At 42.3% G+C, this 25,355-nt stretch overlaps 1 protein-coding gene across 6 annotated transcripts in view; it reads right to left on the reverse strand.

Moving 5' to 3' along the window:
* The window catches only part of PTPRK (protein tyrosine phosphatase receptor type K), a 579,201-nt gene that overhangs the window by 369,643 nt on the left and 184,203 nt on the right, over window positions 1-25,355 (reverse strand). For all 6 annotated transcript variants that reach the window (XM_061623803.1, XM_061623801.1, XM_061623802.1 and 3 more), the window contains one exon: window positions 1,791-2,062. In XM_061623803.1, the coding sequence (XP_061479787.1) occupies window positions 1,791-2,062 (272 nt within the window). The remainder of the gene's footprint in view (window positions 1-1,790; window positions 2,063-25,355) is intronic.

Genomic DNA, 25,355 nt, shown 5'->3' on the forward strand with positions numbered 1-25,355 from the left:
TTCCCCCTTAGTTTTGTGTTTAGACTTAGAAGAGTATTTGTGGCCCTTGCCATGGCTCTTCTTCGGCTCTGGGGATGACTGGGAAGATGAAGGGGGGAATGGTGGGAGGAGGAGGAGGGAGGAGGAAATTGGAGGAGAGGACCTCGCTCGCCTCCTCTTTGCCTGAGCCCTCTTCTGGGAAGGCTTCCTCTTTTTCTTTTCACGAAAGAGGGCCATAAGGAACCTATTCCCTGTACTTCCTTGGCCACTATGCCCTTCACCCAATGCAGGTTTAGGGAACTCCTGTTCCCATGAGAAAGGCAAAAAATCAGCACTCACCTTCTCCATTTGCTGGTTGCACGTGTTTGGCACTAAAACCTGCCCACGCTCCTCCTCGATAAGGCTGTGGCTGGAAGCCTCAGGCTCCTCCGAGAGGCAGCCCAGGTCCGCCACCTCCATGGCACCTCCGTGCGTTGCGACCCCACCTGATCCTATGGTGAGGGTTGGGGAGCGATAAAACCACTCTTCCTTCTGTGGCTGAGAAATTGAGCTTCTCTGCTCAATGCCTGGTGGGTGGAGAAGTCTTGTCGGCGCAGCAGCAGCTGCTGCCACTTGTTAGGGTAGCAGTCACGCCTCTGCGAGGGAGAGACGCGTCCCACTGCAAAAAGCCTCCCTCCTCGCGCCAACGTGCCTAAGTGAATCCCTGCCCCCACACTAAGCTAAGGATAGCTGGCGGGGGGGGGGAGGGATAAAGAAAGAGAAAGAGAAGAATAAAGAAAGAGAAAGAAAAAAAATGATAAAATGGTGAAGTTTTAAAACTGAAACTGCTGAGCTCTTATGGAGCTCAGCAGGAGCCAACCGAATGCTGCAGCAGGCAGGGCTGGTCTGGAGAGAGCGGGATGGCCCCTCCTCCAGGGTGAAGTCATCTGAAGTGGACCCTGCCTGCTGACTCAGAGGGAGGTGCCATTCCCAAGGCCAATGACTGGCCTCCTGGAACCTCTGGGGAAACCAGGTTTCAAATCGCCATGGGCCAGGATCATCTCTCAGCCTAACCTACCCCATAGGGCTGTTGCAAAGATAAAATGAAGAGGGGGAAAGCCATGGATGTCACCTTTGAGATCCTTGGAGGAAAGATGGGATACAAAATGTAAAAATAAGTAACTAACTAAATGTGTGCATTAACATGTAGTTTGGGTTGTAGCTGTTTAGCATTCAGTTGTATTCCCTGCAGCACAGAATATACAGATCCCTGTTAGTAGAAGAAAACAAGATATGTGATTTATAAGATTTAAGGTGGGTGAAATCACTCTAGCCACAATAGTGGAAGAAAGAAGCACAAAATCAGTTGCGTTTATGTGGAGTGGCAATACTGGGGAAGTAAGAGAAGAGACAGCTAAGACAAAGCAGCATAGAGCCCTTACGTGAACAGGCTGGGTGATTAAAATTAGATGCACAAGAGTGCTGCCTATTAGGAAAACAGGTAAACAATGCTTAGTCACACACACACACATGCACACACACTCCAGCTAGATATAGGCACTGAGGAAAAGGGGAAAACCTTCTCAAAGCCAGATCCCACACTAGTGTCTGTGTAATGCCTCTAAAATGCATTTTCACTGCCTTCTTTCCCCCCACAACTCCATCTCCAAGATCCTAAGCTGACAGAAAGGTGCAATGTGTTTGAAGGTATTGGTCTACAATCCTTTAATACTGGAAAAGTCACAGAATAACCCCCTTTAGGAATTGCCAACCCATTGAGGAAAAAGCAAAACTAGCATTATAGTTTCTTCTTCTTCTTTTTCCAGGCTTACCTGGTATTCATTGGGCCAGAAGGTGCTGACTGCCAGTTCTGCCCGTAGCCAGTCTTTGCCAGTGGAACCTGTCACATTCCAAATGGGATTTGCCAGAGGGCCCTTGTTTACCCTAACCAAGATGTTCAGAGTTCCAGGACTTGCCCCTTTCTTACTGTACAAAAGGTAGCTGAAATCAATGCAGTGAGTGTCATTCTCTTTCATAGTAGGAAGCTGGAGTCGAGCCTTTTCTCCATGGCTGTGGTGTGACGAATCTACTATCATGTACGATCCTGACAAGAGAAAGAAAAAAAGAGGTCAATGTGGAGATGGAAGTTAAGTCATTCAGGAAAAAAGAGACAGTTCCTGACTTCATAATGTGTGCATGTTTGCCACACGCCATGCTACAATTCACTACAAGTGGTTTCTGTACAAATATCACTAAAGTTCACATGGTTTCTGTCTGTATAGAGTGGCAAAACTAGGGAAACGAGAAGGAGTCAAGGCAAAAGGGGGTCAGTGGGTTGCTGGAACATTAAAAAAAGCTTTAGTGGATCAGACCAAATTCCATCTAGCAAAGACTTTAGCATTCTTCTTCCAGGGAGGCTAGCCAGATGCCACCAGCATCAGACAATCATGGTTCTCACACATTTACATCAGTTCATTTATATTAAAATTTATATATACTTTACTGATTTTATAATGGAAAAAAGGTTCATGAAAGGGGTCCTGCATCATTCTGACAAGACTTCCTAAGATGCGTAGGAACATTGGACTATAGCTCAGTGGGGAGCACATGCTTTGCATGCAGAAGATTCCAGGTTAAATCCCTAGCATTTCCAGATAGGGCTGGAAAGACCCTTGGCTGAAACACTGGAGTGTTGCTACCATCCAGTGTAGATTTATTTATTTATTTATTTATTTTATTTTATTTATAGACTGCCCATAGCGAATAGCTCTCTGGGCGGTGAACAGCGGAGTTAAAATACAAAGTTACAATAAAACATACAAGGTCACAACAAGGTAGAGTAAAAAACATTGAATATAAAACATGAACGTTAAAATGCCTGGGAGTATAACCAGGTCTTAACCTGGCGCCTAAAAGAAAGTACCGTAGGCGCCAGTCGTATCTCCTCAGGTAAGCTGTTCCATAGTTCGGGGGCCACCACAGAAAAGGCCCTGGATCTAATAACAATCCTCCGGGCATCCTGATGGGTTGGTACCCGGAGGAGGGCCTTAGATACTGAACGAAGTGAACGGGTAGGTTCATAGCGGGAGAGGCGTTCCATCAGATATTGCGGTCCCACACCGTGTAAGGCTTTATAGGTCAAAACCAGCACCTTGAATCTGGCTCGGAAACGAATAGGTAGCCAGTGCAAACGGGCCAGGACAGGTGTTATATGTGCGGACCAATGGGTCCCTGTCAACAACCTGGCTGCCGCGTTTTGCACTAGCTGAAGTTTCCGAACGGTCTTCAAGGGCAGCCCTACGTAGAGCGCATTACAGTAGTCCAATCTGGAAGTTACCAGAGCGTGAACAACAGAGGCGAGATTGTCACTGTCCAGATAGGGGCGTAGTTGGGCTACTAAGTGAAGATGGTAAAACGCATTCCGCGCCACTGAGGCCACTTGAGCCTCAAGCGACAAGGAAGGGTCAAAAAGGACCCCCAAACTACGAACCTGTTCCTTCAAGGGGAATGTAACCCCATCTAGAACAGGCTGAACATCCACCATCTGGGCAGGGAAAGAGCTTACCAACAGTGTCTCAGTCTTGTCTGGATTGAGTTTCAGTTTATTAGCTCTCATCCAGTCCATTATCGCGGTCAGGCAACGGTTCAGCACATCAACAGCCTCACCTGAAGAAGGTGAAAAGGAGAAGTAGAGTTGCGTGTCATCAGCGTACTGATGGCAACGCACTCCAAACCTCCTGATGACCGCACCCAGAGGCTGCATGTAGATGTTAAAAAGCATGGGGGACAAGTCCGACCCCTGAGGGACTCCACAATGGAGAGTCCAGGGTGTCGAGCAGTGTTCCCCAAGCACTACCTTCTGGCGACGATCCGCTAAGTAGGAGCGGAGCCACTGCCAAGCAGTGCCCCCAACTCCCAACTCCGCAAGCCTCCCCAGAAGGATACCATGGTCGATGGTATCAAACGCCGCTGAGAGATCAAGGAGAATCAACAGAGTCACACTCCCCCTGTCCCTCTCCCGACAAAGGTCATCATACAGGGCGACCAAGGCTGTTTCGGTGCCAAAACCGGGCCTAAAACCGGATTGAAACGGATCCAGATAATCGGTTTCATCCAAAAGCGCCTGGAGCTGGCCGGCAACCACCCATTCCAAGACCTTGCCCAAAAAAGGGACATTCGCCACCGGCCTGTAGTTGTTCAGAACATCTGGGTCCAAAGAAGGTTTCTTCAAAAGAGGTCTCACTACTGCCTCCTTGAGACTACCAGGGACTACTCCCTCTCTCAGGGAGGCATTTATCACCTCTTTGGCCCAGCCGGTGGTTACAGCCCTGCCGGCCTTCACCAGCCAAGATGGGCAAGGATCCAGGGCGGACGTGGTCGACCGCACCATTCCAAGCACCTTGTCCACTTCCTCAAGCTGCACCAACTGAAATTCATCCAACAATGAAGGACAAGACCGCGCTCTGGACACTCCAATGGAATCATCTGTAATAACATCAGAGTCTAAGTCCCGACGGATGCAAGCAATCTCCAGATGTTGAACTGCAACGCCAATCAGCATGGTCAATGGTCAGTTGTGCAACTGTATTAACATCTACAGGCCTACAAGTAAATAATAGTTAACTAGCTTGTCTTACTGATGCCCTTCTTTCTAAGCATGATGATAAAAGAAACACAGCACAGTTCAGCATTTGGGTGTGTGCTTTTAAGAAAATGGCTTATAATAGATTACCAACACTTAAACTTCCAAAACCATTTATCCACGTTTATATAGAATGAAGCTATTCTGTGTGCCAACTAGCTTTCTAGAGAGGTTTATTAACTACTCTTGAAATGCACTTGAGGTAATGCAGGATAGATTGCTGAGAGGTTATTGCTCAATGAAAATAAAAAATAGGTCAGTATGTGACAGAAAAATCAACATTTATTTTGTTTGTGTACAAACCTTTTAATTGCCTTTCCAAGCAATTCAGCATTGCTCAAGTTAGTGTCTAATGACACAGACAGTAATGCTTTACAGATTCAAAAACACCTTTAAAACGTTTTATTACTAGCATGCCATTATATTTTATTTGTGCATCTATTGGGAAAATTTTTTTTTGTAAAGACAAAGCAACTAAAGTTCAAGAGCATGGTTTACATTTATATTTGATTAACAAGACAGTACCCATCAGAGTGATACATTTCAAAAAACTTGGCAAGGCTACACTGGCCACTTGCCAACTTTATTCTTACTGTCCGTTGCTTAAATCCGGGAATAAATTGGCACAAGGATATTTACATTCATAATTGTTGGCAGTTGCTACCAGTAATGGATCAGCAAGAACTTAGTGTGGTGCATCAGGAGTATCTAAAATAATTGCTACAGGGTAACATAGCACGCAAAAAATCGTATTTTATGGACTTATAGTTCCATGGACATTACCCTTCTTCTCAAATACATACATCTTTGAGCAGAATGAGATCGAGTATGGTCAATACAGTGAATCATGAATGTTCAGTGGTCACACATTTCTGCCTGATACCCACATGTGGCACAGATGGCAATGCTTGATCTGGGAGATCTCACTTTTGTTTACCATAGGCATTCCTTATCCAGGAAATTGAATCTGCTAGAAGAGAGTTTCAATATTCAGATTTAAGAAAGAACCCACGTTCAAGTGCACTGATATTGAAAATGCACCTGTATGCAAATACCCCAACACTGAGATTATCACTGATGTACAGCTGAATAGGCTTGGTATATGGAGTCTAGGTGTTTTCTAATTATATATGATTATTTTACTGGATTCTTTTGTTAGAAGCCCTGAGATCTTTACATTAAGGGTGGTATATAAATTTTTTTTTCAATAATAAATAAAATCCTAACAATATGAACATTTATTCAATGAATCCACCAACCTGCTAGGACTAATATTTTTGTTTCAGTTCACAGCCTATTAGTTGTCCATGGCAGGGCCATTCAATGTTACAACATATGCTTTGCATGCAAAACTTCTATCACTGACATTTTCAGGTAGAGCTGGGAAAGGCCATGGAGAGCTGAGGCCAGTCAGTATAAATAATATCAGCTAAGTAGACCATTGGTGAACTGAATAAGGCAACTTCTTAGGTTCCTGTCCCAAACTTCCCCAGCCATGTACTCCACTTATGGCTGTTCTTGGATAAAACAGTTCTGGCCGCTGTCAAACATGCTCTGGTCACATCCTGATAGGATTAACTTAATGTGCCTTATGTGGGGGGCTGCCTCTGGAAACTTAGCTAGTGGAAAATGTGGCAGCCAGATATCTGATACATTGCTACACATTTGATGAAGTGAAATGCTGTAGAACTAAATCACAGTAGCCCAGTTTTATTCCACCTGTAGGGGCTTCACGTTCTTTTCTGCATGCTGGTGGTTACCTACAAAGCCCTAAATGGCTTTGAACCACCTCCTTTCATATGATCCTGTTCAGCTACTGCATTCAGTATTGGAGGCTCTGCTATGCATCCCAGCATTTCAGAAGCAGAGTTGGTTGGGACCTTTTCTATTACAGCCCCCAGTTCAGACAGCTCCCTCCATAGAGAGCAGAAACTGGTCCCATCTCTTTTAAGCTTCAGGTAAGCTAAGACCTTTTCATCCTACCAAGTTTTCAAGGGAAAAATCAGCAGATAAGAAAGAAGGTTACCCTCTTCTTCTGTCATAAGAGTTGTCTGCCCTGCCTCTACCTGGAACATATTTTTCCCCCATCTAGGCTCCAATGTTGGAAGTCAGCCCAAAAACAGCTTCAGGAAAGCATTTGCATGGGACCACACCTTTGCCAAGATAACATCTACCTTGGTCCCAGGGCAGGCAATGGAATCAAAAGAGGCACATAGCCAAGAATGAACAGCTCTAATCATTCCAAGGGGGATTAAAAAAAAAAAAGATCAGGACTACTACTTCTGTCAAATCTGTCATCCCTAAAGTATAATTATTCTCTCTTCCAGTGTCAAGAAATATGTATATTAAAAAGGATTTCCACTAACAAATGCAAAGATAAATAGAATATCTTTTTTAAAAAATAGTTTAAGCAGCAAGAAAATGATCCTAGCCTACCTCCACTTCCTTATTTTTAGGAGAAGTCAAAGAAAAAGGAAACACACAAAAAGAATGGTATAGACATAAATGTCTGATAACTTGTCCACGGTTAGACAACTTGGAATGTCCCTGCAAGCTAATGCACTCCTTTCCTCTCACATAAGAATCACTTCTCCCCGTTCAGAATTAACTATGGTTGTAAACTTATTTACATGGTTACTGAAAATGTGGGTGCAAAAATAGGAAGCTACCTTATACCAAGTCAGGTCATTGGTTTACCTAGTTCAGTATCATCTACACTGGTTGGCAGCAGCTCTTCAGGATTTCAGACAGGGTTCTCTCCCAGCCCTACCAGAAGATTGAATTTGGGAAAATATGAACCATGGTCACTTCTGAAACAGGAAGGGAGAAGGGAATGTCCTGTTAAAAAGCAAGGAGATGGAAGCCATGTGCAAGCTCACAGGGCTCTCCTGATCACCTAACTATGTCCACATGGGGGCAAGCATTGATTGTGTTTTGTTCACTTCAGTCTATTCTGGCTTTCTTTAAAAACCAAGAAAATTCAATTACTAGGAATAGCAATGCTCCAACCTGCATGTTAGTATTATTATGCCCTTCCAAAATAAAACCAACACACCAAAAGAACGGCCCTTTTAAATTTTGCTTGATAGCATTGTGTTAGCCCCAAACAAAAACTATTTTGAAAGTACTTTGTTACTATGAATCACACCTGGCAGGGCAAGAAATGGCCACTCTCCAGTAGATAATAAAGAGAAGTGGCAACTTTGATAAAAGCCACATTTGTACATCAGGGTAAGCCATAAACCATGTCTTATGGTGAACAAGCAACATACTAGTGTTTCATTCCCATTTCACTCCTTCCCTTATTGAGCTTGGAGTAACAAACCACAAGACTTGGCTAAGTATGGCCTGCAATACAGCACTCATGGTTTGTCTGTCTCCAAACACACCACAATGTTAAGCCAAGGTTTGTTCACAAGCCATGCCTAGAAACTGACATCTGCAGTAGCTGTTAACAAAGGTCTGGGGAATACTTCTGCAGGTTAACTGTTCTTTGCTTTTGCAAACTGCATTGTACAAAGATAAAAGCTACATCTATTACTCTGGCAACTTTTGTCTCCGGCCTCACCACCCATTGGCATGTGATTGCCCATGATGGAATGTGGCCCTTGGGCTGAAAAAGGTCCCCATCCCTGCTGTAGGTGGTACTACAGATTGCCGCCTTTAAAGCAACAAGAGCCTTTTTCAAGGAAACAAATCCACTGCAGCGTAAACCTTCCCTTCTCTGGGCAAGCAGGAAGGGCCTGTGTTACACATTGCCTGGGTGGATCACTTCCTTCAAAGTGACTCTTGCTGACTGTTTTGCCAAGAGAAGAGAAAACCATACTTTCATAAGGGATGGCTTTTTCAAAGAAGGGTTTGTGGCCTCTAAAATGGCACCTTTCATTGTGGAAAAGTTAACCCCATGAAGTTGTCACAACCCTAAGTCTTTCAGTTTATTGTCCCCCACTTAAATATTACTCTAGTGACTTTTTTTTTGCAAAGGAGTCTACATAAATTTGATATGAATGTGCTGATGATGCTTGATCATATACTCAAAGAAGATGAATAACACACCTCAAAAATATATATTCCAGCAGAAGGCACTGCACTCTGGAAGGAAGAAAACTGAGTATAAGTTTATCAGGCTTTGAATAAGTTAATGTACTTCAGTGAAAAAATGGAAATGGACTGCCTTCAAGTTGATCCCAACGTATGGCAACCCTATGAATAGGGTTTTCATGGTAAACGGTATTCAGAAGGGGCTTACCATTGCCTTCCTCCGAGGCTGAGAGGCAGTGACTGGCCCAAGGTCACCCAGTGAGCTTCATGGCTGTGTGGGGATTCGAACCCTGGTCTCCCAGGTCATAGTCCAACACTCTAACTACTACACCACACTGGTCCTCAATGTACTTCAGTATTAACCTATATATCAACAGTTCGGCTAGCATTAACATTCCAATACTGTGCTTAAATGCTTGTGAAAAATATTTCTGAGATGGATGAAAGTATTTGTATCTAATTATACAATCACATTTGAAGAGAACTCTCTTTGGACCACATTGAAAACTATTTTCTGTTGCATTTTGGCTGATATTATATGAACTCTTGAAACACAGCTGTATATGGACAAGAACTACTGCTTCTAAGCAAATTAAAGGCTAACATATTCAAAATATCAATATCAAACAAAATACAATTACAGCCATAAATCACACAAGTATGATTTCTGCATTGGATTCCTGCATTGAGCTGGGGGTTGGACATGATGGCCTTATAAGCTCCTTCCAACTCTACTATTCTATGATTCTATGAAGTACTTCTCAAGAGAAGGCTAAGGAAAACATATGTTCCTTCAGAGCTTTCTGAAGGGGGGCAACAGGATCCATTTTAGTTCAGAATTGGGCCCAGAATGAACCAAGAAAAAGTCTGGTTTTCCCAAGTCTAATTATGAAATTGATCAGGGACGTTTGCCCCCTATCATAAACAAGGATACTGAATTTTTGGTGGGGTCATGTTCACATATTTATCCTTAAAAATCCAATATATGGTTTTCAACAAGTTCTCTATCACACAAATAATTTCAAAAAAGTATCACTATGCAGCAAATTGTTATGTCAGGACAGGCCTTATATGACCAAAATGAGGGTACATTTTTATGAAAGCTAGCACAGTGAAGATTGTAGAGCTCTACTCCTGCAGTCCCCGAGGAGGAAGAGGTAAAGGACCTACACTACCCAAATACGTTAGAGAATCGTAGTTTTATTATGTTCAACCAGAGTCCCGAAAATGGCAGTTAGCAAGTCAATATAATGTAAGACAAAAGAGAAAAAGACTACATCAGCAACTCCAACTAGGGCCTAACTAGGCTGTATTCCTTAGCAATCTCAGACATTCCCATTATTGTGTGAAATATAAATTAATAAATAGAACCATAGATGCAGAGACCCAATGGAGCAATTATGCAGCAGAGTTTGGGTTGTTACACAGTTTTGCCAGGCCATGCGTGTGCATGTGGGTGGGTGGTACCTTAAGATGCTGAAAATAATGAAACTTTCTCACAGCTAATAAAACACATTTATTTCTCTCAATATATTTGGTAGCTATTACATCCTTCAGTTGCGAATTCATAAAGAAACTTGAATCAAATAAAAGTAATGCAGTTACATTGAAGAAAGAAAAAAAAGGGGGGGGAACCCCAGGATGACGAAAGACCAACGTGGATGAATGATGATCAATAATCTTGTTTATTGAGAACGTTATAAAATATATGCCCAACGCGTTTCGGTTGGATGAATTCCAGCCTTCATCAGGGGCACAAATAAGATATCTTAGTTATTCAGTGTTTCATACAAAATCAATCCGGAGCAGTGTCTCAATATCATGGATGATATTATTTGTGCCCCTGATGAAGGCTGGAATTCATCCAACCGAAACGCGTTGGGCATATATTTTATAACGTTCTCAATAAACAAGATTATTGATAATCATTCACCAACATTGGTCATTCGTCATCCTGGGGTTCCCCCCCCTTTTTTTCTTTCTTTCTGCCGATTTGGATGCCTTCCACTTCCCTCTCCTCTAGTTACATGGAAGACACATGTTTTATTTTTGAAGCATCGAAGAACATTTCCCCTCTCTCAAGGCACACTGAGCTTGGAACAATGAGCAAAGACTTATTTATAACGCGTTGAATCCGGGCTTCTACATTTTTGCTTCATGTCCTCGGTGCAGCTACTGTGCTGCTATACACTGGCAAGCACAACAAATTCCAGTCTCCCAGTCTTGGAGATACTAAGGAGCCAGGAATTATCACTGCAGTTGCACAGCGACTATGACCCCTTTCCCAATTCCACGGTCTGGGGGAAGGCTGAGGGCAGCGAAGCCAAGGTGCTCAAACCAATTCAATGATGCAGGGCCAAATCAAGGAGCCTCTCCCCCTCTTCAGCTGCGGAGAGAGAGGCTGCTGACATACCCAGAGTGCCTTGGTGGTACACAGCAGAACCAAGAAAGGGATTAGCTGGATTTTCCTAGACCTCACACAGAGGCATGGTGCAAGGCCAGGGAGAAGGAGGGTCCTGGCGACTACAAGTTTTGCCTACTGAGGCCAGACCAAAACTGTGGATCCCAGAGGAGAAATAGATGTAGCTGGACCTGATCTACATATGCAGAACAAAGTAGAAGCAAACTTGTAGAATGGACTGCATCACTTTGGCCTACAAGCAAAAAAAAGTCATTATTGATGCTCCCCATATATAATGTGGAAAGGTGATGCATGGAAATGGCCCTACTCACTTCCATTTCAAAGCCCACATATTCCTGGCCATCTCCAGGTAATCTGGGTATCCTTCCTTTTCAAACAAGTTCTGAGCATGCAGAGTTCTTTTTTCTCCTGTGAAGAAAGCAAATTGTGCAGACTGATGTTCCTTGTAGTGGCATGCCAGCACTTTTACTTGGAAAGGTATCCACATAATGGCTGGTTGCATCAACATTTACATTCAATTTTGCTTTGATGTGCAGTTTAAGGAAACAAAAGCAAAGTTGGGTTTGAAGTCATATGCACATAAGCTATCCTGGAAAGTACCAGATACCAACTCAAATACATTGTCAATTAGTCTCCAATTCCAACAGTCAGGGGATAGTTAATTAAAGCCTTGGAGACTGCTGAAATGAACAACTCAATAGATAAAATTGATGGTAGGAAAGGACTTTGGTTCCCTGGTGGAACCTAGAAAAAAACTGACTATTTAAACGTGGATTACACATTGCAATTATGTTTTGCTGCTAACCTATATTTTCTGAACAAATATTACAAGTCAGAGAAACATGTCTGTTTTGCTTATTTACATAGCACATTAAGGGCACAATCCACCTAGTAGATATGATGGGCTGAAAGGCTTCAGGATGCGGCAGAGGAGAAAGGGTGTCGATGCTGCCAGGCTCTGCCATCAGAAATCCCCCTACCGGAATAGCTGGGGAACTCCACCACCACCCAGGCACAGCCAGGCCCCAATTGACTCCGCCGAGACCAGGGCAAATGGAGCTAGCAGAAGGCCCAAAAATGGCATTCTAGGGGTGTGTCAAAGGAGTAGCCAATAGGATTGAGACTTCTGCTGCCTCCTGACCCTGTTCTGCTCTGTCCTGTAGCTCTCCATCCTGGCAGCTGATAAGCCAGGAAAAGGGGTGGCAGAAGGAAACATGCATTTCGTTTCCTTCAGCTGTGCCTTGCCAGGGCACCCACAGTCCTCCCCTCCCACCAGCGCCTGAATGGAGGTTGGATGTGGCGGTTCCACTTCTGCCAGCTCTGCTGTTACCAGCGCCCTACAAGTTGGATTGTGCCCTAAGGTTTGCGATACAGGTTCCACATGAGCCTTTAGTTTGCGTTGGGTTTAAGTTTCATTATACAGCACTTTAGGTGATGCCTACTGGTGAGTGATTATTGGTTAATTTAATAGAGTTCATGTGTATATTGTATTTTCCTTTATTTTTTACATTCTCAGCAACTATTTTTGGTTTATTAAGTCATTTGGGGGGGTGCTGTTGTTTTATTTTCTACTTTGTTTTATTGTATGGTTGCTTACGCTTGTATGTTGTATACCTTTTCATTTTTAAAAACATGATTTTGCACCAACTGTGCATAGGAATGCCCATCATATGGCAAGTAATACCATGTGGCAAGTAATCCACTCAGACGTGCATTTGATGTACAGTTAGTCTAGTTTTTTTATGTCTCCAACCAAACCTTTGTGCATTGAATTGAAAATTATCCTGTCCACACCTCCAACTGAAAGTAAATTAGATATAAGACAATGGCCTGGTTACGTTAAGCCAAACCATGGCTTAGCACAAATGCCAAGCATCTGGGCTCTCAAAGAGGAGGTTTGGGCCACTTTGCTCCTCCCTGGTAATTCTGTTGTTACAATGCACTAAACTATGGCTTGCCATATCATCTGAAACTGGACTGGCAGTTTTGTTCTCCCAGGCTTCTTTGGAAGAAAGGGAGGAATATAAATTTAATAAATAAAGATAATCCATAAACTGTAAACCACAGGACAAAACTTGGAACTGAAACCAAGCCATGGCTTAATTCAGTGTAAAAACAGAACAAACAGGGAGAATGAAACAGCTGTGATGTCCTCTTCTGGAGCCTATTCTAAGGCATGGTTTGGCTTAGTGTGATGTGCAAACTAGGCTATTGTCTTAATTAGGCATAAGACAGATATTGAAATTGTCTGAACCAGCAGAAAACCAATATCCACATATGAAGTCAAAGCAGGTGGATTACTGTATCAACCAGGAAATCCTCAAAACCCTATTCAGATGTTTGCCTCCGTGTGTTCTCAGAAAGCATGTCAGGAGAAGCAACATGCAGGCTAGCTCCCCTCCCAACATCCCATTCCCACAGTTTCAGACTGCAGCCCCAATGTTAACATGACTATTCTACGATAAGTCATGTTTGCATGACTATTCTACGATAAGATTAAGTCAACAATTGATCTAGCCCTGCAAATTGCCTCTGACATAATCTGTGCCATAAACTACAGAGCACCAATGAAGTACATATGAAGTTTCTATTTCTACATGACTATACTGCAGGTCAGACCAATGATCAGCCTAGCTCTATAACCTGCCTCTGACATAACCTGTGCCATAAACTACAGAGCACTAATGAAGTATTTAAATTACTCACCAAGGAATAGGTACTTTGCAACTCGGAGCTCACAGTCTAGACAATAATACAAGGTTCATGGCTGTGATTATATGCATGTGGTCAACAGGAAAAAGAACCCTTTAATTATTGGCTGCACTATTTGCTCTCAATTCATGACCCACTTTATTTATTACTTTTTCAGTGATCGAGTAGTTAGTGACTAATTACTTGATGTATGCTCTTGACAAGCTCTACTAATTAAAAAGAAAACCACAGCAGTCTTGCAGAAACTAACAATCAAGTGAGCTAAAGAGTTATGGTCCAATTCTCAAAGAAATCCAACACCACCAAAGCAAATCACTATACATGGTCACTGCATGCCAAGAACCCGAAAGCAGTTGATTTTTAAACCTCATGACCATCCCTCACTTCATGTCACAATCTCTCTCCTAACAAGAGTCTTAATATCTTTTTTATTTGTAATCAATGCCTGCAGCGGATTGTTCATGGTGACAAATGCAGCAGCAAAATTGTGGTTTCTTTAAGCTGCCTTCAATATAATCAACCAAATGTGTTGCTTTGTGCTATTTTAATATCTTTGAGATAAGCTAGACAATAAAGGAATTATTATATTGCTGCTTATTAAGCACCTGACCATTATTTAGCATCACTGCCATGATAAGACCTGTGAAAAAAAAAAAAGAAGCATTTTGGGAAAGTTCCAAATTATTTTAGGTGCATTCAAGGTTTTACTCAGAACAGTACTTACAGATCATTCTCACGATCAAAACTTCACTGTGGTATCTAAGGTTCAAGAACTGAAGCTATCAGGAAATAATATTTGTTTTCTTTTCCCCACCAGAATTATTACTAACTTGATGATATTGTGTTTTATTTCATATTTTAAGATGTGGCATTTATCATCATCAGTAAATTATTTTTTGAGGTAAATTTTGGCTTTCCAAGTTCAGAACAAGTGTCAGTGAATAAAAAAAAAACTTTTTTGAAATTTATGAATTAAAGATAGTTTGAGTATACTGGACAGTACTCCCATCTACAAACCAAAATTAAATCTAATTATACAGCCTTGGGGTCAAAATGGATAACTGAATGAAGGTGTCAACCTAGAGTGCAGGAGCAGCAAAAGAGATGAATTCCATGTTAGGGTTTCTTTAATTAAGCAGTATATAAATCTTGTTACATAAATAAAAATAATATAAATATTAGAGATCATCAGGAACAAGATTGAAAGGAAAACTGGCACTATAATGCTGTTATACAAATCTAGTGGCTGTACTTAAAGTGGGAAAAGGTGCAAAAAAGGGCAACCAAAATGATCAAAGAGCTTTGGCAACTCCCCTATGAGGAAACATTACAACAGTTGGGGCTTTTTAGTGTGGAAAAAAAGGCAAGTGGGTGGACATGATTTGTTGTTATGTGCCTTCAAGTTGATCATGACTTATGGCGACCCTATGAATCAGTGACCTCCAAGAGCATCTGTCGTGAATCACCCTGTTCAGATCTTGTAAGCTCAGGTCTGTAGCTTCTTTTATGAAATCAATCCATCTCTTGTTTGGCCTTCCTCTTTTTCTGCTCTCTTCTGTTTTTCCCAACATTATTGTCTTTTCTAGTGAATCATGTCTTCTCATGATGTGTCCAAAGTATGATAACCTCAGTTTCATCATTTTAGCTTCTAGTGATAGTTCTGGTTTAATTTGTTCTAACATCCAATTGTCTTTTTCGCAGTCCATGGTATGCGCAAAGCTCTCCTCCAACACCACATTTCAAATGAGTTGATTTTTCTCTTATCTAATTTTTTCATTGTCCAACTTTCACATCCATATATAAGAGATAGGGAATACCATGGTCTGAATCATCCTGACTTTGGTGTTCAGTGATACATCTTTGCATTTGAGGATCTTTTCTAGTTTTCTCAGATCTGTTCTCCCCAGTCCTAGCCTTCTTCTGATTTCTTGACTATTGTCTCCATTTTGGTTAATGACTGTGCCAAGGTATTGATAATCCTTGACAAGTTCAATGTCCTCGTTGTCAACTTTAAAGTTACATAATTCTTCTGTTGTCAACGTTAGTCTTCTTGATGTTCAGACGGCTATAAAATTATGCATGGCATGCAGAAAGCAGATAGAGAGATGTTTTTTTCTCCATCTCTCATAATATTAGAACTCGGGGACATCTAATGAATCTGAAAGTTGGAAGATTCAGAAGAGACAAGAAGTACTTTTTCACACAGAGCTGTGGGAGTCACTCCCACAAGAGGCAGTGGTGGCTACCAACTTGGATGGGTTTAAAACCATATTAGACAAATACGAGGGGATAAGGGTATCAATGGCTACTAGGCGCAACGGCTATGTTCTACCTCCACTGTCACAGTCAGTGTGCCTCTGAATACCAGTTGTTGGGAATCACAAATAGGGAGAGTGCTGTTGCATTCAGGTCCTGCTTGCAGGCTTCCCATGGGCATCTGGTTGGCGACCATGAGAACAGGATGCTGGACAAGATTGGCATTTGGTCCAATTCTTGTTATTTTACATCTTAATCATAGTCTATGAGAAAGCATATTGCAATAGTGTGTCCATCTCAATTTTAATCAAAATCAGCAGTGGTATCATCCACCATGGGTGAAAATGTTTTACAAGATGACTGAAATGTAATCAAAGGGAATAATACCTTAACAAGCCTTCCGTCTAAAACAGAATTCTAGTTCATGCCTGCTTTAGTGATTATAATCTTTAGGCCTTGCTGCTCTGGAATCTCTGCATGAACCCAGAATTTCCAACTAGCAAAACAAACAGCTAGATTATCATCACCCAAGAATATGCCTAAAATGACCATGACAGCAGATGAACTGGATGGAGTTCATTTGAGCTCAAGTCCTCAGTACAGATAAAGTAGGCACCCAAATCAGGTGTGGGGTACTTGTGGCTTTCCAGGTGTTGCTAGACAATAACTCCCATCAACCCTGACAATTGAACATGTGGACTGGGGCTGGTGGGAGCTGGAGGGCCACAGTGTATAAAATTCTACTTTTTCCACTTATTTATATAGCATCCTATGTGCAAAATACAGAATGAACATAGGCTCAATGGATCCTCCTTCCTCACATTCTTGTCATACTGACCCTCTGGTCATGCCAAGTACAACACACATGCAGTTATATAGGACTACAAAGCCTGTTCACACTTCCTTACCATTAGATAGCCACAATTCTCTCTCCCCCCCCCCCCAGAAGCCTTCACCTGTTTATTCGTTAATAATATTTATCGGCTGCCCTACAACAGAGTTATCAGGACAACTTGCCACAAGAAATAAAACAATGGAAAAAACGACATAGAACATAGATATAATGCAAAATAAAAACACAAGTAGCAAAGAGTAAACACAAATTAAAGCAAATGAAGATTAGCGAGGCCTAGGAAATTTTTATAAGTGGTCTTTGCCTGGCGCCAAAACAACAACAAAGTAGCCACCAGGAGAATGGGGAGGGCATTCAACAGTCTGGGTGTTACCACTGAAAAGGTCCTTTTCTCCAGTAGCTATCTGGCAAGCCAAATCTGGTGAGGCAACCTGGAGAATGACCTCCAGAGAAGATCCTGGCAGGTGCATATATAGAGCAGGGCTGTGGAGTCAGTATGTCAAACCTTCGACTCAGACTCAGACTCCTCTATTTTTCTACTGTCCAACTCTCCTTCATAAATGGCAAACGTATATTAATTTTTCTACTGTCTGACTCCGACTCCTTCATAAATGGCAAATGTATATTAATGTATTAATATTAATAAATTAATATTAAATTAAAATATTAATTTTATTTTGAAGTCGGAGTCAGTACATTTCCACAGACTCCGACTCTACCCAAAATTGCTTCCGACTCCAACTCTGACTCCACCCAAAATTGCTTCCAACTCCAACTCCACGACTCCGACTCTGACTGCACAGCCCTTCACGTTTCCTGGTCCCAAGCTATGACCAAGGCATGTAAACTTCATTGGCCTAGGGCCAGCTATGAAAAAAAAAGGAGAAATTTTCATTGCACACTATGTTAATCCCTGCCCATAGATTGTGCCTATAGTGATTATTGTTATCTGTGTGGCTTCTTTGTGTGTGGGGGTATCTATGGCATCAATGGCAAGGGAATTACAAGGTAGCATATGACATGACTAGGTTAGACTCTGCACAGATAAAGGAGGTGCTGTGTGTTGACACAGACACTATCAATACCAACAGAATGTTCATCGCTAAAAACTAATCTGATATGGGCTGACCAGAACAAAGGTACAGAGCCCACTGAAGAGTCCATTAATTGGGAGGATTGCACACCAAATGCAAAAACAACCCTTACTACATTTTATTGGGCCAGTTAGCTTAGTATGTTTAGAATAATTGTAAGCTTTTGTCTTTCGTGAGATTCCTTTGTTATGGATGTACATACCAAATACAATCTTGCATAATAGTCACCTAAACTGCTCTGAGAGCAAAGGAAATGTCTTTAAACTGAAATGTACCTTTGGTTACAATTCTTGCCAGGCAAGAAGACAGTTTAATGCTTTATTAAATTGGGGTGACAAAGGGAAATGCACTTATGTTTGAATTAGCCATGCCTCCATCTCTAGGTACAATCAATATTGTAAAATGCTTGTAAAGTAAAACACATATAAATGGAATTAGAGACTGTGAAATGACCCTCTCTTATGATAAAAAAATTGTATATCACTATAATATTCTTTAGATTCAACTAGAAATGGAATAGAATTGTTCAAAAGGTGGTTGCTTCATAAGAGAATGAGCTGGCTGTGCAAAATGGGAATTTAGCAAGATAAGCTGTATTAGGTATCTGAATTCATTTGATATTCACCTCCTGAAATAATCAAATAAAAATGTTAAATTCATTCATCTTGGCAGAGATTTCCATGTTCCTATGGCTTTTCCTTCCTTCTTCAAATTGCAGGCAAGAACTGGTTAAAGAATGGTTTGAAGACCTAACTTTTATGAAGGGGAAACACTTTAAGAAGCCATGATTTTTGAGGAGAATCTCAGACAAGTTGTTGTCCCCCCCCCCCCCGTGCATGCCACACAGTTTGGCATTAAGCTTTTATTTGCTGACAGGTTACTGTGTTTTAAATAAAAACCCAGAAGTAAAAAAAAAGTGCAAACACTGCATATTAAAACAGTGGTTTAGACAGAATACAGAATGTGCTGTAACCAAGATAGCTGAGCTTTTTCCACACTGCATTGTCATGTACTGTCTCGCAAATCATACCTCCTCTTAAATGAATAATTTCAGAGGCACTACAAAGGTTTTTAAGGCATATTTTGAGGGCACTGTAGGTTCTGACTCTAGAGGTGCCAGGCTTTAAGTTTCTTTTTCTAGGTTATGTCAGTGGGACAGAGTGTTTAGGTTTATTATTACTCTTTGAACTGTTGAGAGGAATGACTTGTGACTAGGTGGGATATAGTATAATTATGAATTATTCCACTTGCGGAGTTTTTTTGGCTTGTTTTTTACTTCTAGTTATATTATTGGGGAGAAAGTTCTGCTCTCCCTCAACCCCTCTGATACTGCCAGGTTTCTCTTGAAAACTCCTGAACAAATAATAATAATAATAAATACACCTCTTGCTTGTATATGCGTACACTGTATTTGAATGCCTTACTCTCCCCAAAAAACCGCAAAACAAGAGAAAGGCATTTCTTTTAAAGTATTCTAGTGGAATTTTCAAGTATCAGCAGTGGTAAACTTTTTGGGAAATGTGCCAAAAAAGTCTCAAGGATGTACCACCCTTAATATTAGATGTGCATAGAAAAAAGAGGGTTTAAAAAAAAAAAGAAATGGGGAGGGATGGAATAATATGCAATACTTTTTTTTAGCAACTTTTACAGATCAAAAGTCACTTTGTTACTTTAGGAACATAAAATGTATCTTATAACTTTGCCCATAAAATTACCATGCTCGTTATATTAAAAGCAGGGATGGGAAGCCTATGGCCCTCTAGATACTGTTGGACTATAGTTTATTCAGACAAGAATTACAAACTGAATGTACTTTTTAAAAAATGTTGTTATAAATGGAACTACAAGCTGCTGAGCTGTAAGGAACTTCTCTGGTTTTGCCAGTTTATGAGGAGCAGGCAAAAGAAAGTAAAAACAGCAGAAACCATCAACGTTATATTCACTTATTTATTTATTTATTAAATTTATATCCCGCCCTTCCTCCCAAAATAGCCCAAGGTGGCAAACACACAAGCAACAAAACATCTAAAAACATATTTAAAAGGGTAAAACATAGAAAATCATTACATATTGTGAAAATTATTATACCTGCTCCCGTCAACAGTGTCAAGCAGACATAATGCACTCATAGAAAGAGCTGAGAAGAAACAGACAGCAGGGGAACCAAGCCTCGAGAATACTACATGACATTTAATCAGTCTCATTTTCTCTATCACTATCAATTTCTGCTTTTTTGTGTTGCTCTGTACATTCTCCTCAGTTCTTTGAGGCAGAAACAGATTCACCAACTATGCCTACATGAGAAAGCCTATAAACAAAGAGGCTACTCAATGAGGATGGCAAAATGATAACAGATGACAAAGAAAAGGCAGAAGTCCTCAATTCCTACTTTGGCTCAGTCTTATCCCAAAAAAGGGTCTCTGACCCTCCTAGGAAACATGAAGTAGAAGGAGCAGGTCTGGAGCTTGAAATTGACAGGCAAATGGTCAAGAAATACCTAATCACTGTGAACGAGTTCAAATCTCCAGGGCCCGATAAACTGCATCCTAAAGTATTGAAGGAACTGGCTGAAGAACTCTCAGAACCGCTCTCTATTATCTTTGCAAAATCATGGAGGACTGGTGAAGTGCTGGATGACTGGAGGAAAGCTAATGTTGTCCCTGTCTTCAAAAAGGGCAAGAAGGAGGAAACGGGGAACTACAGACCAGTCAGCCTAACATCAATCCCTGGAAAAATTCTGGAGCAGATTATAAAGCAGTCAATCTGTAAGCACCTTGAAAACAATGCAGTGATTACTAGGAGCCAACATGGATTTATGAAGAACAAATCCTGCCAAACTAATCTCATCTCATTTTTTGATCGAGTAACCTCCCTTGTAGACGGTGGGAATGCTGTGGACATAATATATCTCGACTTCAGCAAACGGTTTGACAAAGTGCCCCATGATATTCTGATTAGCAAGCTAGTTAAATGTGGGCTGGATGAAACAACTATCAGATGGATCCACAGTTTGCTCCAGAATCGTACTCAAAGAGTGCTTATCAATGGTTCCTTCTCAAACTGGGTGGAAGTAACGAGTGGGGTAACACAGGGATCGGTCCTGGGCCCCGTGCTCTAACATTTTCATTAACGACTTGGATGAGGAGGTACAAAGTATGCTTATCAAATTTGCAGATGATACAAAATTGGGGGGCATAGCTAATACCGTGGAAGACAGAAAGAAAATTGAAAGGGACCTTGATAGGCTGGAGCATTGGGCTGAAAACAACAGAATGAAATTCAACAGGGATAAATGCAAAGTTCTACACCTAGGAAAAAGAAACCAAATGCACAGATGGGGGATACTTGGCTCAGCAGTACGACATGTGAGAAGGATCTTGGAATTGTCGTTGATCACAAGCTAAATATGAGCCAACAGTGTGATGTGGCTGCAAAAAAGGTAAATGCTATATTAGACTGCATTAACAGAAGTATAGTTTCCAAATCGCATGAAGTATTAGTTCCCCTCTATTCAGCACTGGTTAAGCCTCATCTTGAATACTGCATCCAGTTCTGGTCTCCGCACTTCAAAAAGGATGCAGACAGACTGGAACGGGTTCAGAGGAGGGCAACAAGGATGATCAGGGGACTGGAAACAAAGCCCTATGAGGAGAGAGTAAAAGAACTGGGCATGTTTAGCCTGGAGAAGAGAAGACTGAGGGGAGACATGATGGCACTCTTCAAGTACATGAAGGGTTGTCACATGTCGTGTTCAGGTTGGGACTCAAGAATCAAATCACTTGGTGAAAGCAAATCAGTTTTTATTAAAGTAATTTCCAGACATAGACTCCGTCGCATGAACAACTTCTGCAAACAAGAACCTGCAACATGGAAGAAAGGTGACAGAACAGGGGCGCTCTGCTCCCCCCACTCTTTATAAAGGGGTTTTTCTGGCGCGAATTCTCTCACTTCGTCTCAAAGCGCCCTGTTCTAAATCCCTCCTTTCTCTTTCCCTTGTTACTTTGAGACGACTCCTGGAACGAGGCGAGGGTGGGGGCATGGCCTCCTCTTCTTCTAAAGTATCTGCTTCTAGGATGGAGGGAAGAGGGAGGGGAAGGTTTAAACAGGCAGGTTTTTCTCCACTTGAGGGGGAATTGGAACCCCTCCTTTTTCCGTCTCTAACTGCTCCGGTCTGGAGAGAGGGGAGGGTGTGAGAAACTTCTGGGAGCCATCTGTTTCCCTGGTTACCAGGCTCTCAAGGTCTCTGTCGGCAGATATCTCTATCTCTGCCCTCTCTCTCTCCTGCAATTCTGGGAAACTAACATCTCCCCCCTCCTCCTCATCCTCTGAACTCCCAGGGTCCCAATCCTGCATCCGGACATCACATAGAGGAGGGCCGGGATCTCTTCTCGATCATCCCAGAGTGCAGGACACGGAATAATGGGCTCAGGTTGCAGGAAGCCAGATTTCGACTGGACATCAGGAAAAATTTCCTAACTGTTAGAGCCATACGACAATGGAACCAATTACCTAGAGAGGTAGTGGGCTCTCTGACACTGGAGGCATTCAAGAGGCAGCTGGACAGCCATCTGTCAGGAATGCTTTGATTTGGATTCCTGCATTGAGCAGGGGGTTGGACTTGATGGCCTTAGAGGCCCCTTCCAACTCTACTATTCTATGATTCTATGTAACAAAGAAGGCACTGAATCCTGCTTCCTTCTCTTGGGTCAAAGGCAGTGCCTCATAGAGGTTAGAAAAAATGCATCTTGCGTTTGAGAATTCTACTATCAGTGTACAACTGAGGACTTGCTTGTTCTTGGTGTAGAGCAATGGTTCCCAACCTAGGGGCCACGAAGTAATCCAGAGGGGGCCGCAAACAGTAAAGAAATGAATTATTTATTAATTTAAAAAATATATTGTCACCACCTGGATGCTGTCTGCTCCCCGCTGCAGATGACACCTCCCCCTTGCTCTGAACAGGAGGGAAAGACTCTGCTGAAGCGCCAGAGCATTTTTCAGGCATGCCGAGGGCAGGCATCTGCCTATACCACACATGGCAGGTACCAAAGGAGACAGAGGGAGATAGAGATTACTATTCCGTCTCCTCACACGCCTGCTGCTGACGACACCCTTACTCAGAATGAGAGGAGAGGGCTTTTCGTGAAGCAAAAAGAAGCAAGGCTGCAAGGAAAGGCTGCTTTCCCCCTTCCTTCCTGACAGCCTGCCTGCCTGCCTTTCTTGACTCCTGCTTTGCTGCCACCTCCTGTTAAAAATTATTCTTATTTGCAAGGCTGCCCAGGCCTTGCCTTCTGCCCAGAAGGAGCCAAGGACCAGTGAGGAAGCTCAGGACTTGCTCGCCCCCCATCTCTGAGATTAAGTGTGGGTGTGCCAGCATTCCCCTTTTCTTCCACCTACAATCCACCCCCCACACTCTCTCCAAGATGCTGCAGCAGGTGAGGGTTCCCCCCCCCCACATGCCCAAATGCATGCACGCCTGCAGATGCTTGCAGGAGGGACAGGTGTGTTTGTGTGTATGCGTGCACTGATCTGTCTTCTGCTCCACTCTCATTCCCCAAGGGCACGCTAACCAAGCCATCAGTTCTGATGATCACCCCAAGGCATAAAAGCACTAACACCCCTCCTCAATCTATCCACCCTTTTGTCTTCACAGTCCAGCATTCCCAGCACCACCACATTGCTGCTTCTTGATGACGACGATTTTAAAAAAGCTCAGCAGGTTGACTGAGGCTGGGGTCTACATACTGCAGCTGAAATGTATTTATTTATTATTGCATTTATATATCACCTTTCCTCCAAGTTGCTCAAGGTGGTGCACATGTTTCCTTCCCCCCCCCTTCCATTTTATCCTTACACCAACCCTGTGAGATAGTTCAGGCTGAGAGATTTGTGTCTGGCCCAAGGTCACCCAGTGGACTTTATGGCTGGGTGGGGATTTGAACCTGGATCTTCGCCCAACACTGTAAATCACTGGTGTTGGGAGACACGCCTATACATCTTCAGACTGTCATGGCGGGGTGGGGGATTCCAATTTGATTGGATCTTTGCATTAAGAAAGGAAAGCAACACCTCCCTGTCTGAAGGGAGCTTTTTATGGAAAGCAATATTTGGAGATGTGATTTTGCCACACACCATTTTTTCAATTAACAGAGACTAAAATTACAATTAGTGTGTGTGGAGGTCACAATTTGTTTGAGCTTACAAAGGGGGTCCCATACTCATAAAGGTTGGGAACCGCTGGTGTAGAGGAATTATAGTGATCTGATACTGTACATAGTTTTACTTAAAAGTCTTCCTGTTGCCTGGTTGAAGTTATTTGGGGGGAGTAAAGATACAAACACCTTGTCTTAAACATTTTATTCATCATTCTAAAAGAAAATATTTCATAATCCAAACTGTTTCAGATCTTTCATTTTTTTAACACACACACACACAGAGGTAGGGTTTGAGAAAAACAGAACACACACATAAACCACTTTCCCCCCAGGCCTTCACATCTCTAGATATCCAGACACATCTCTTGAATCCAGGCACACATTTATCCTAGAGGGTAGCAGAGTGTGCAGTTCCTGTTAGAGAGCTTGTCTGTTACAAGGGAAATACACTGTAAAGAAATGAAACTTTCCTCCCTACTGTGATAAAGGATGCTGAGGGAAGGAACCAAGAGTGTACCATGGCAGGGAATTCTGCTGTACAGAACACTGGAAAGCAGGGATGGGAAGCCTATGGCCCTCTAGATACTGTTGGACTATAGTTCTCATCATCCTTGACTATTGTCTATGCTGGATGGGGCTGATGGGAGTTGGAGTCCAACAACATCTGGAAGGTCACAAGTTCCCCACCCCTACAGTAAAAGGAAGTGGGAATAATAATTAAAAAGGTGCCAGTGAGGTTGATACCTGCATGGGGGCAATGCTATTTACCCTGAAACCCCTCTCCATTTTGTATGTTGCAAGGAAATAAAATATAGCTTAGAAAATGGTTCTCCTCACATGATCAGATACATACAGTAATACTTCGGTGAACAAAGTTGATGCATTCCTGGACATTACTTCTTTAACAAAAACTTTGGTACCAGAGGTAAGAATAACATGGAAAGAATAGGGTTAGGTTCCTACACTCATTCACAGATGGCGGGGGCAGATTCAACAGGGGCTTTAAAGGGTGCCTACCCGGCACCCATCCACTCCCCCTCATCTGAATAGTATTGGATCCTTCCCACCCCAGCTCTGTAAGAAAGAAAAGAGATCTCTTCAATGCAAAGCAAACACACAGGCATCCCAGTTTCACCCTAGCAACACAAAGGCACTGGCTTATCAGTTTATTGATAGGAAAGCAAAGACAGGCTGGTCTCTTTCACCTTAAAGCAAAGGCGCATGC

This window comes from Rhineura floridana, chromosome 4 (genome assembly GCF_030035675.1).
Source record: "Rhineura floridana isolate rRhiFlo1 chromosome 4, rRhiFlo1.hap2, whole genome shotgun sequence".
NCBI classification, from domain to species: Eukaryota; Metazoa; Chordata; class Lepidosauria; order Squamata; family Rhineuridae; genus Rhineura; species Rhineura floridana.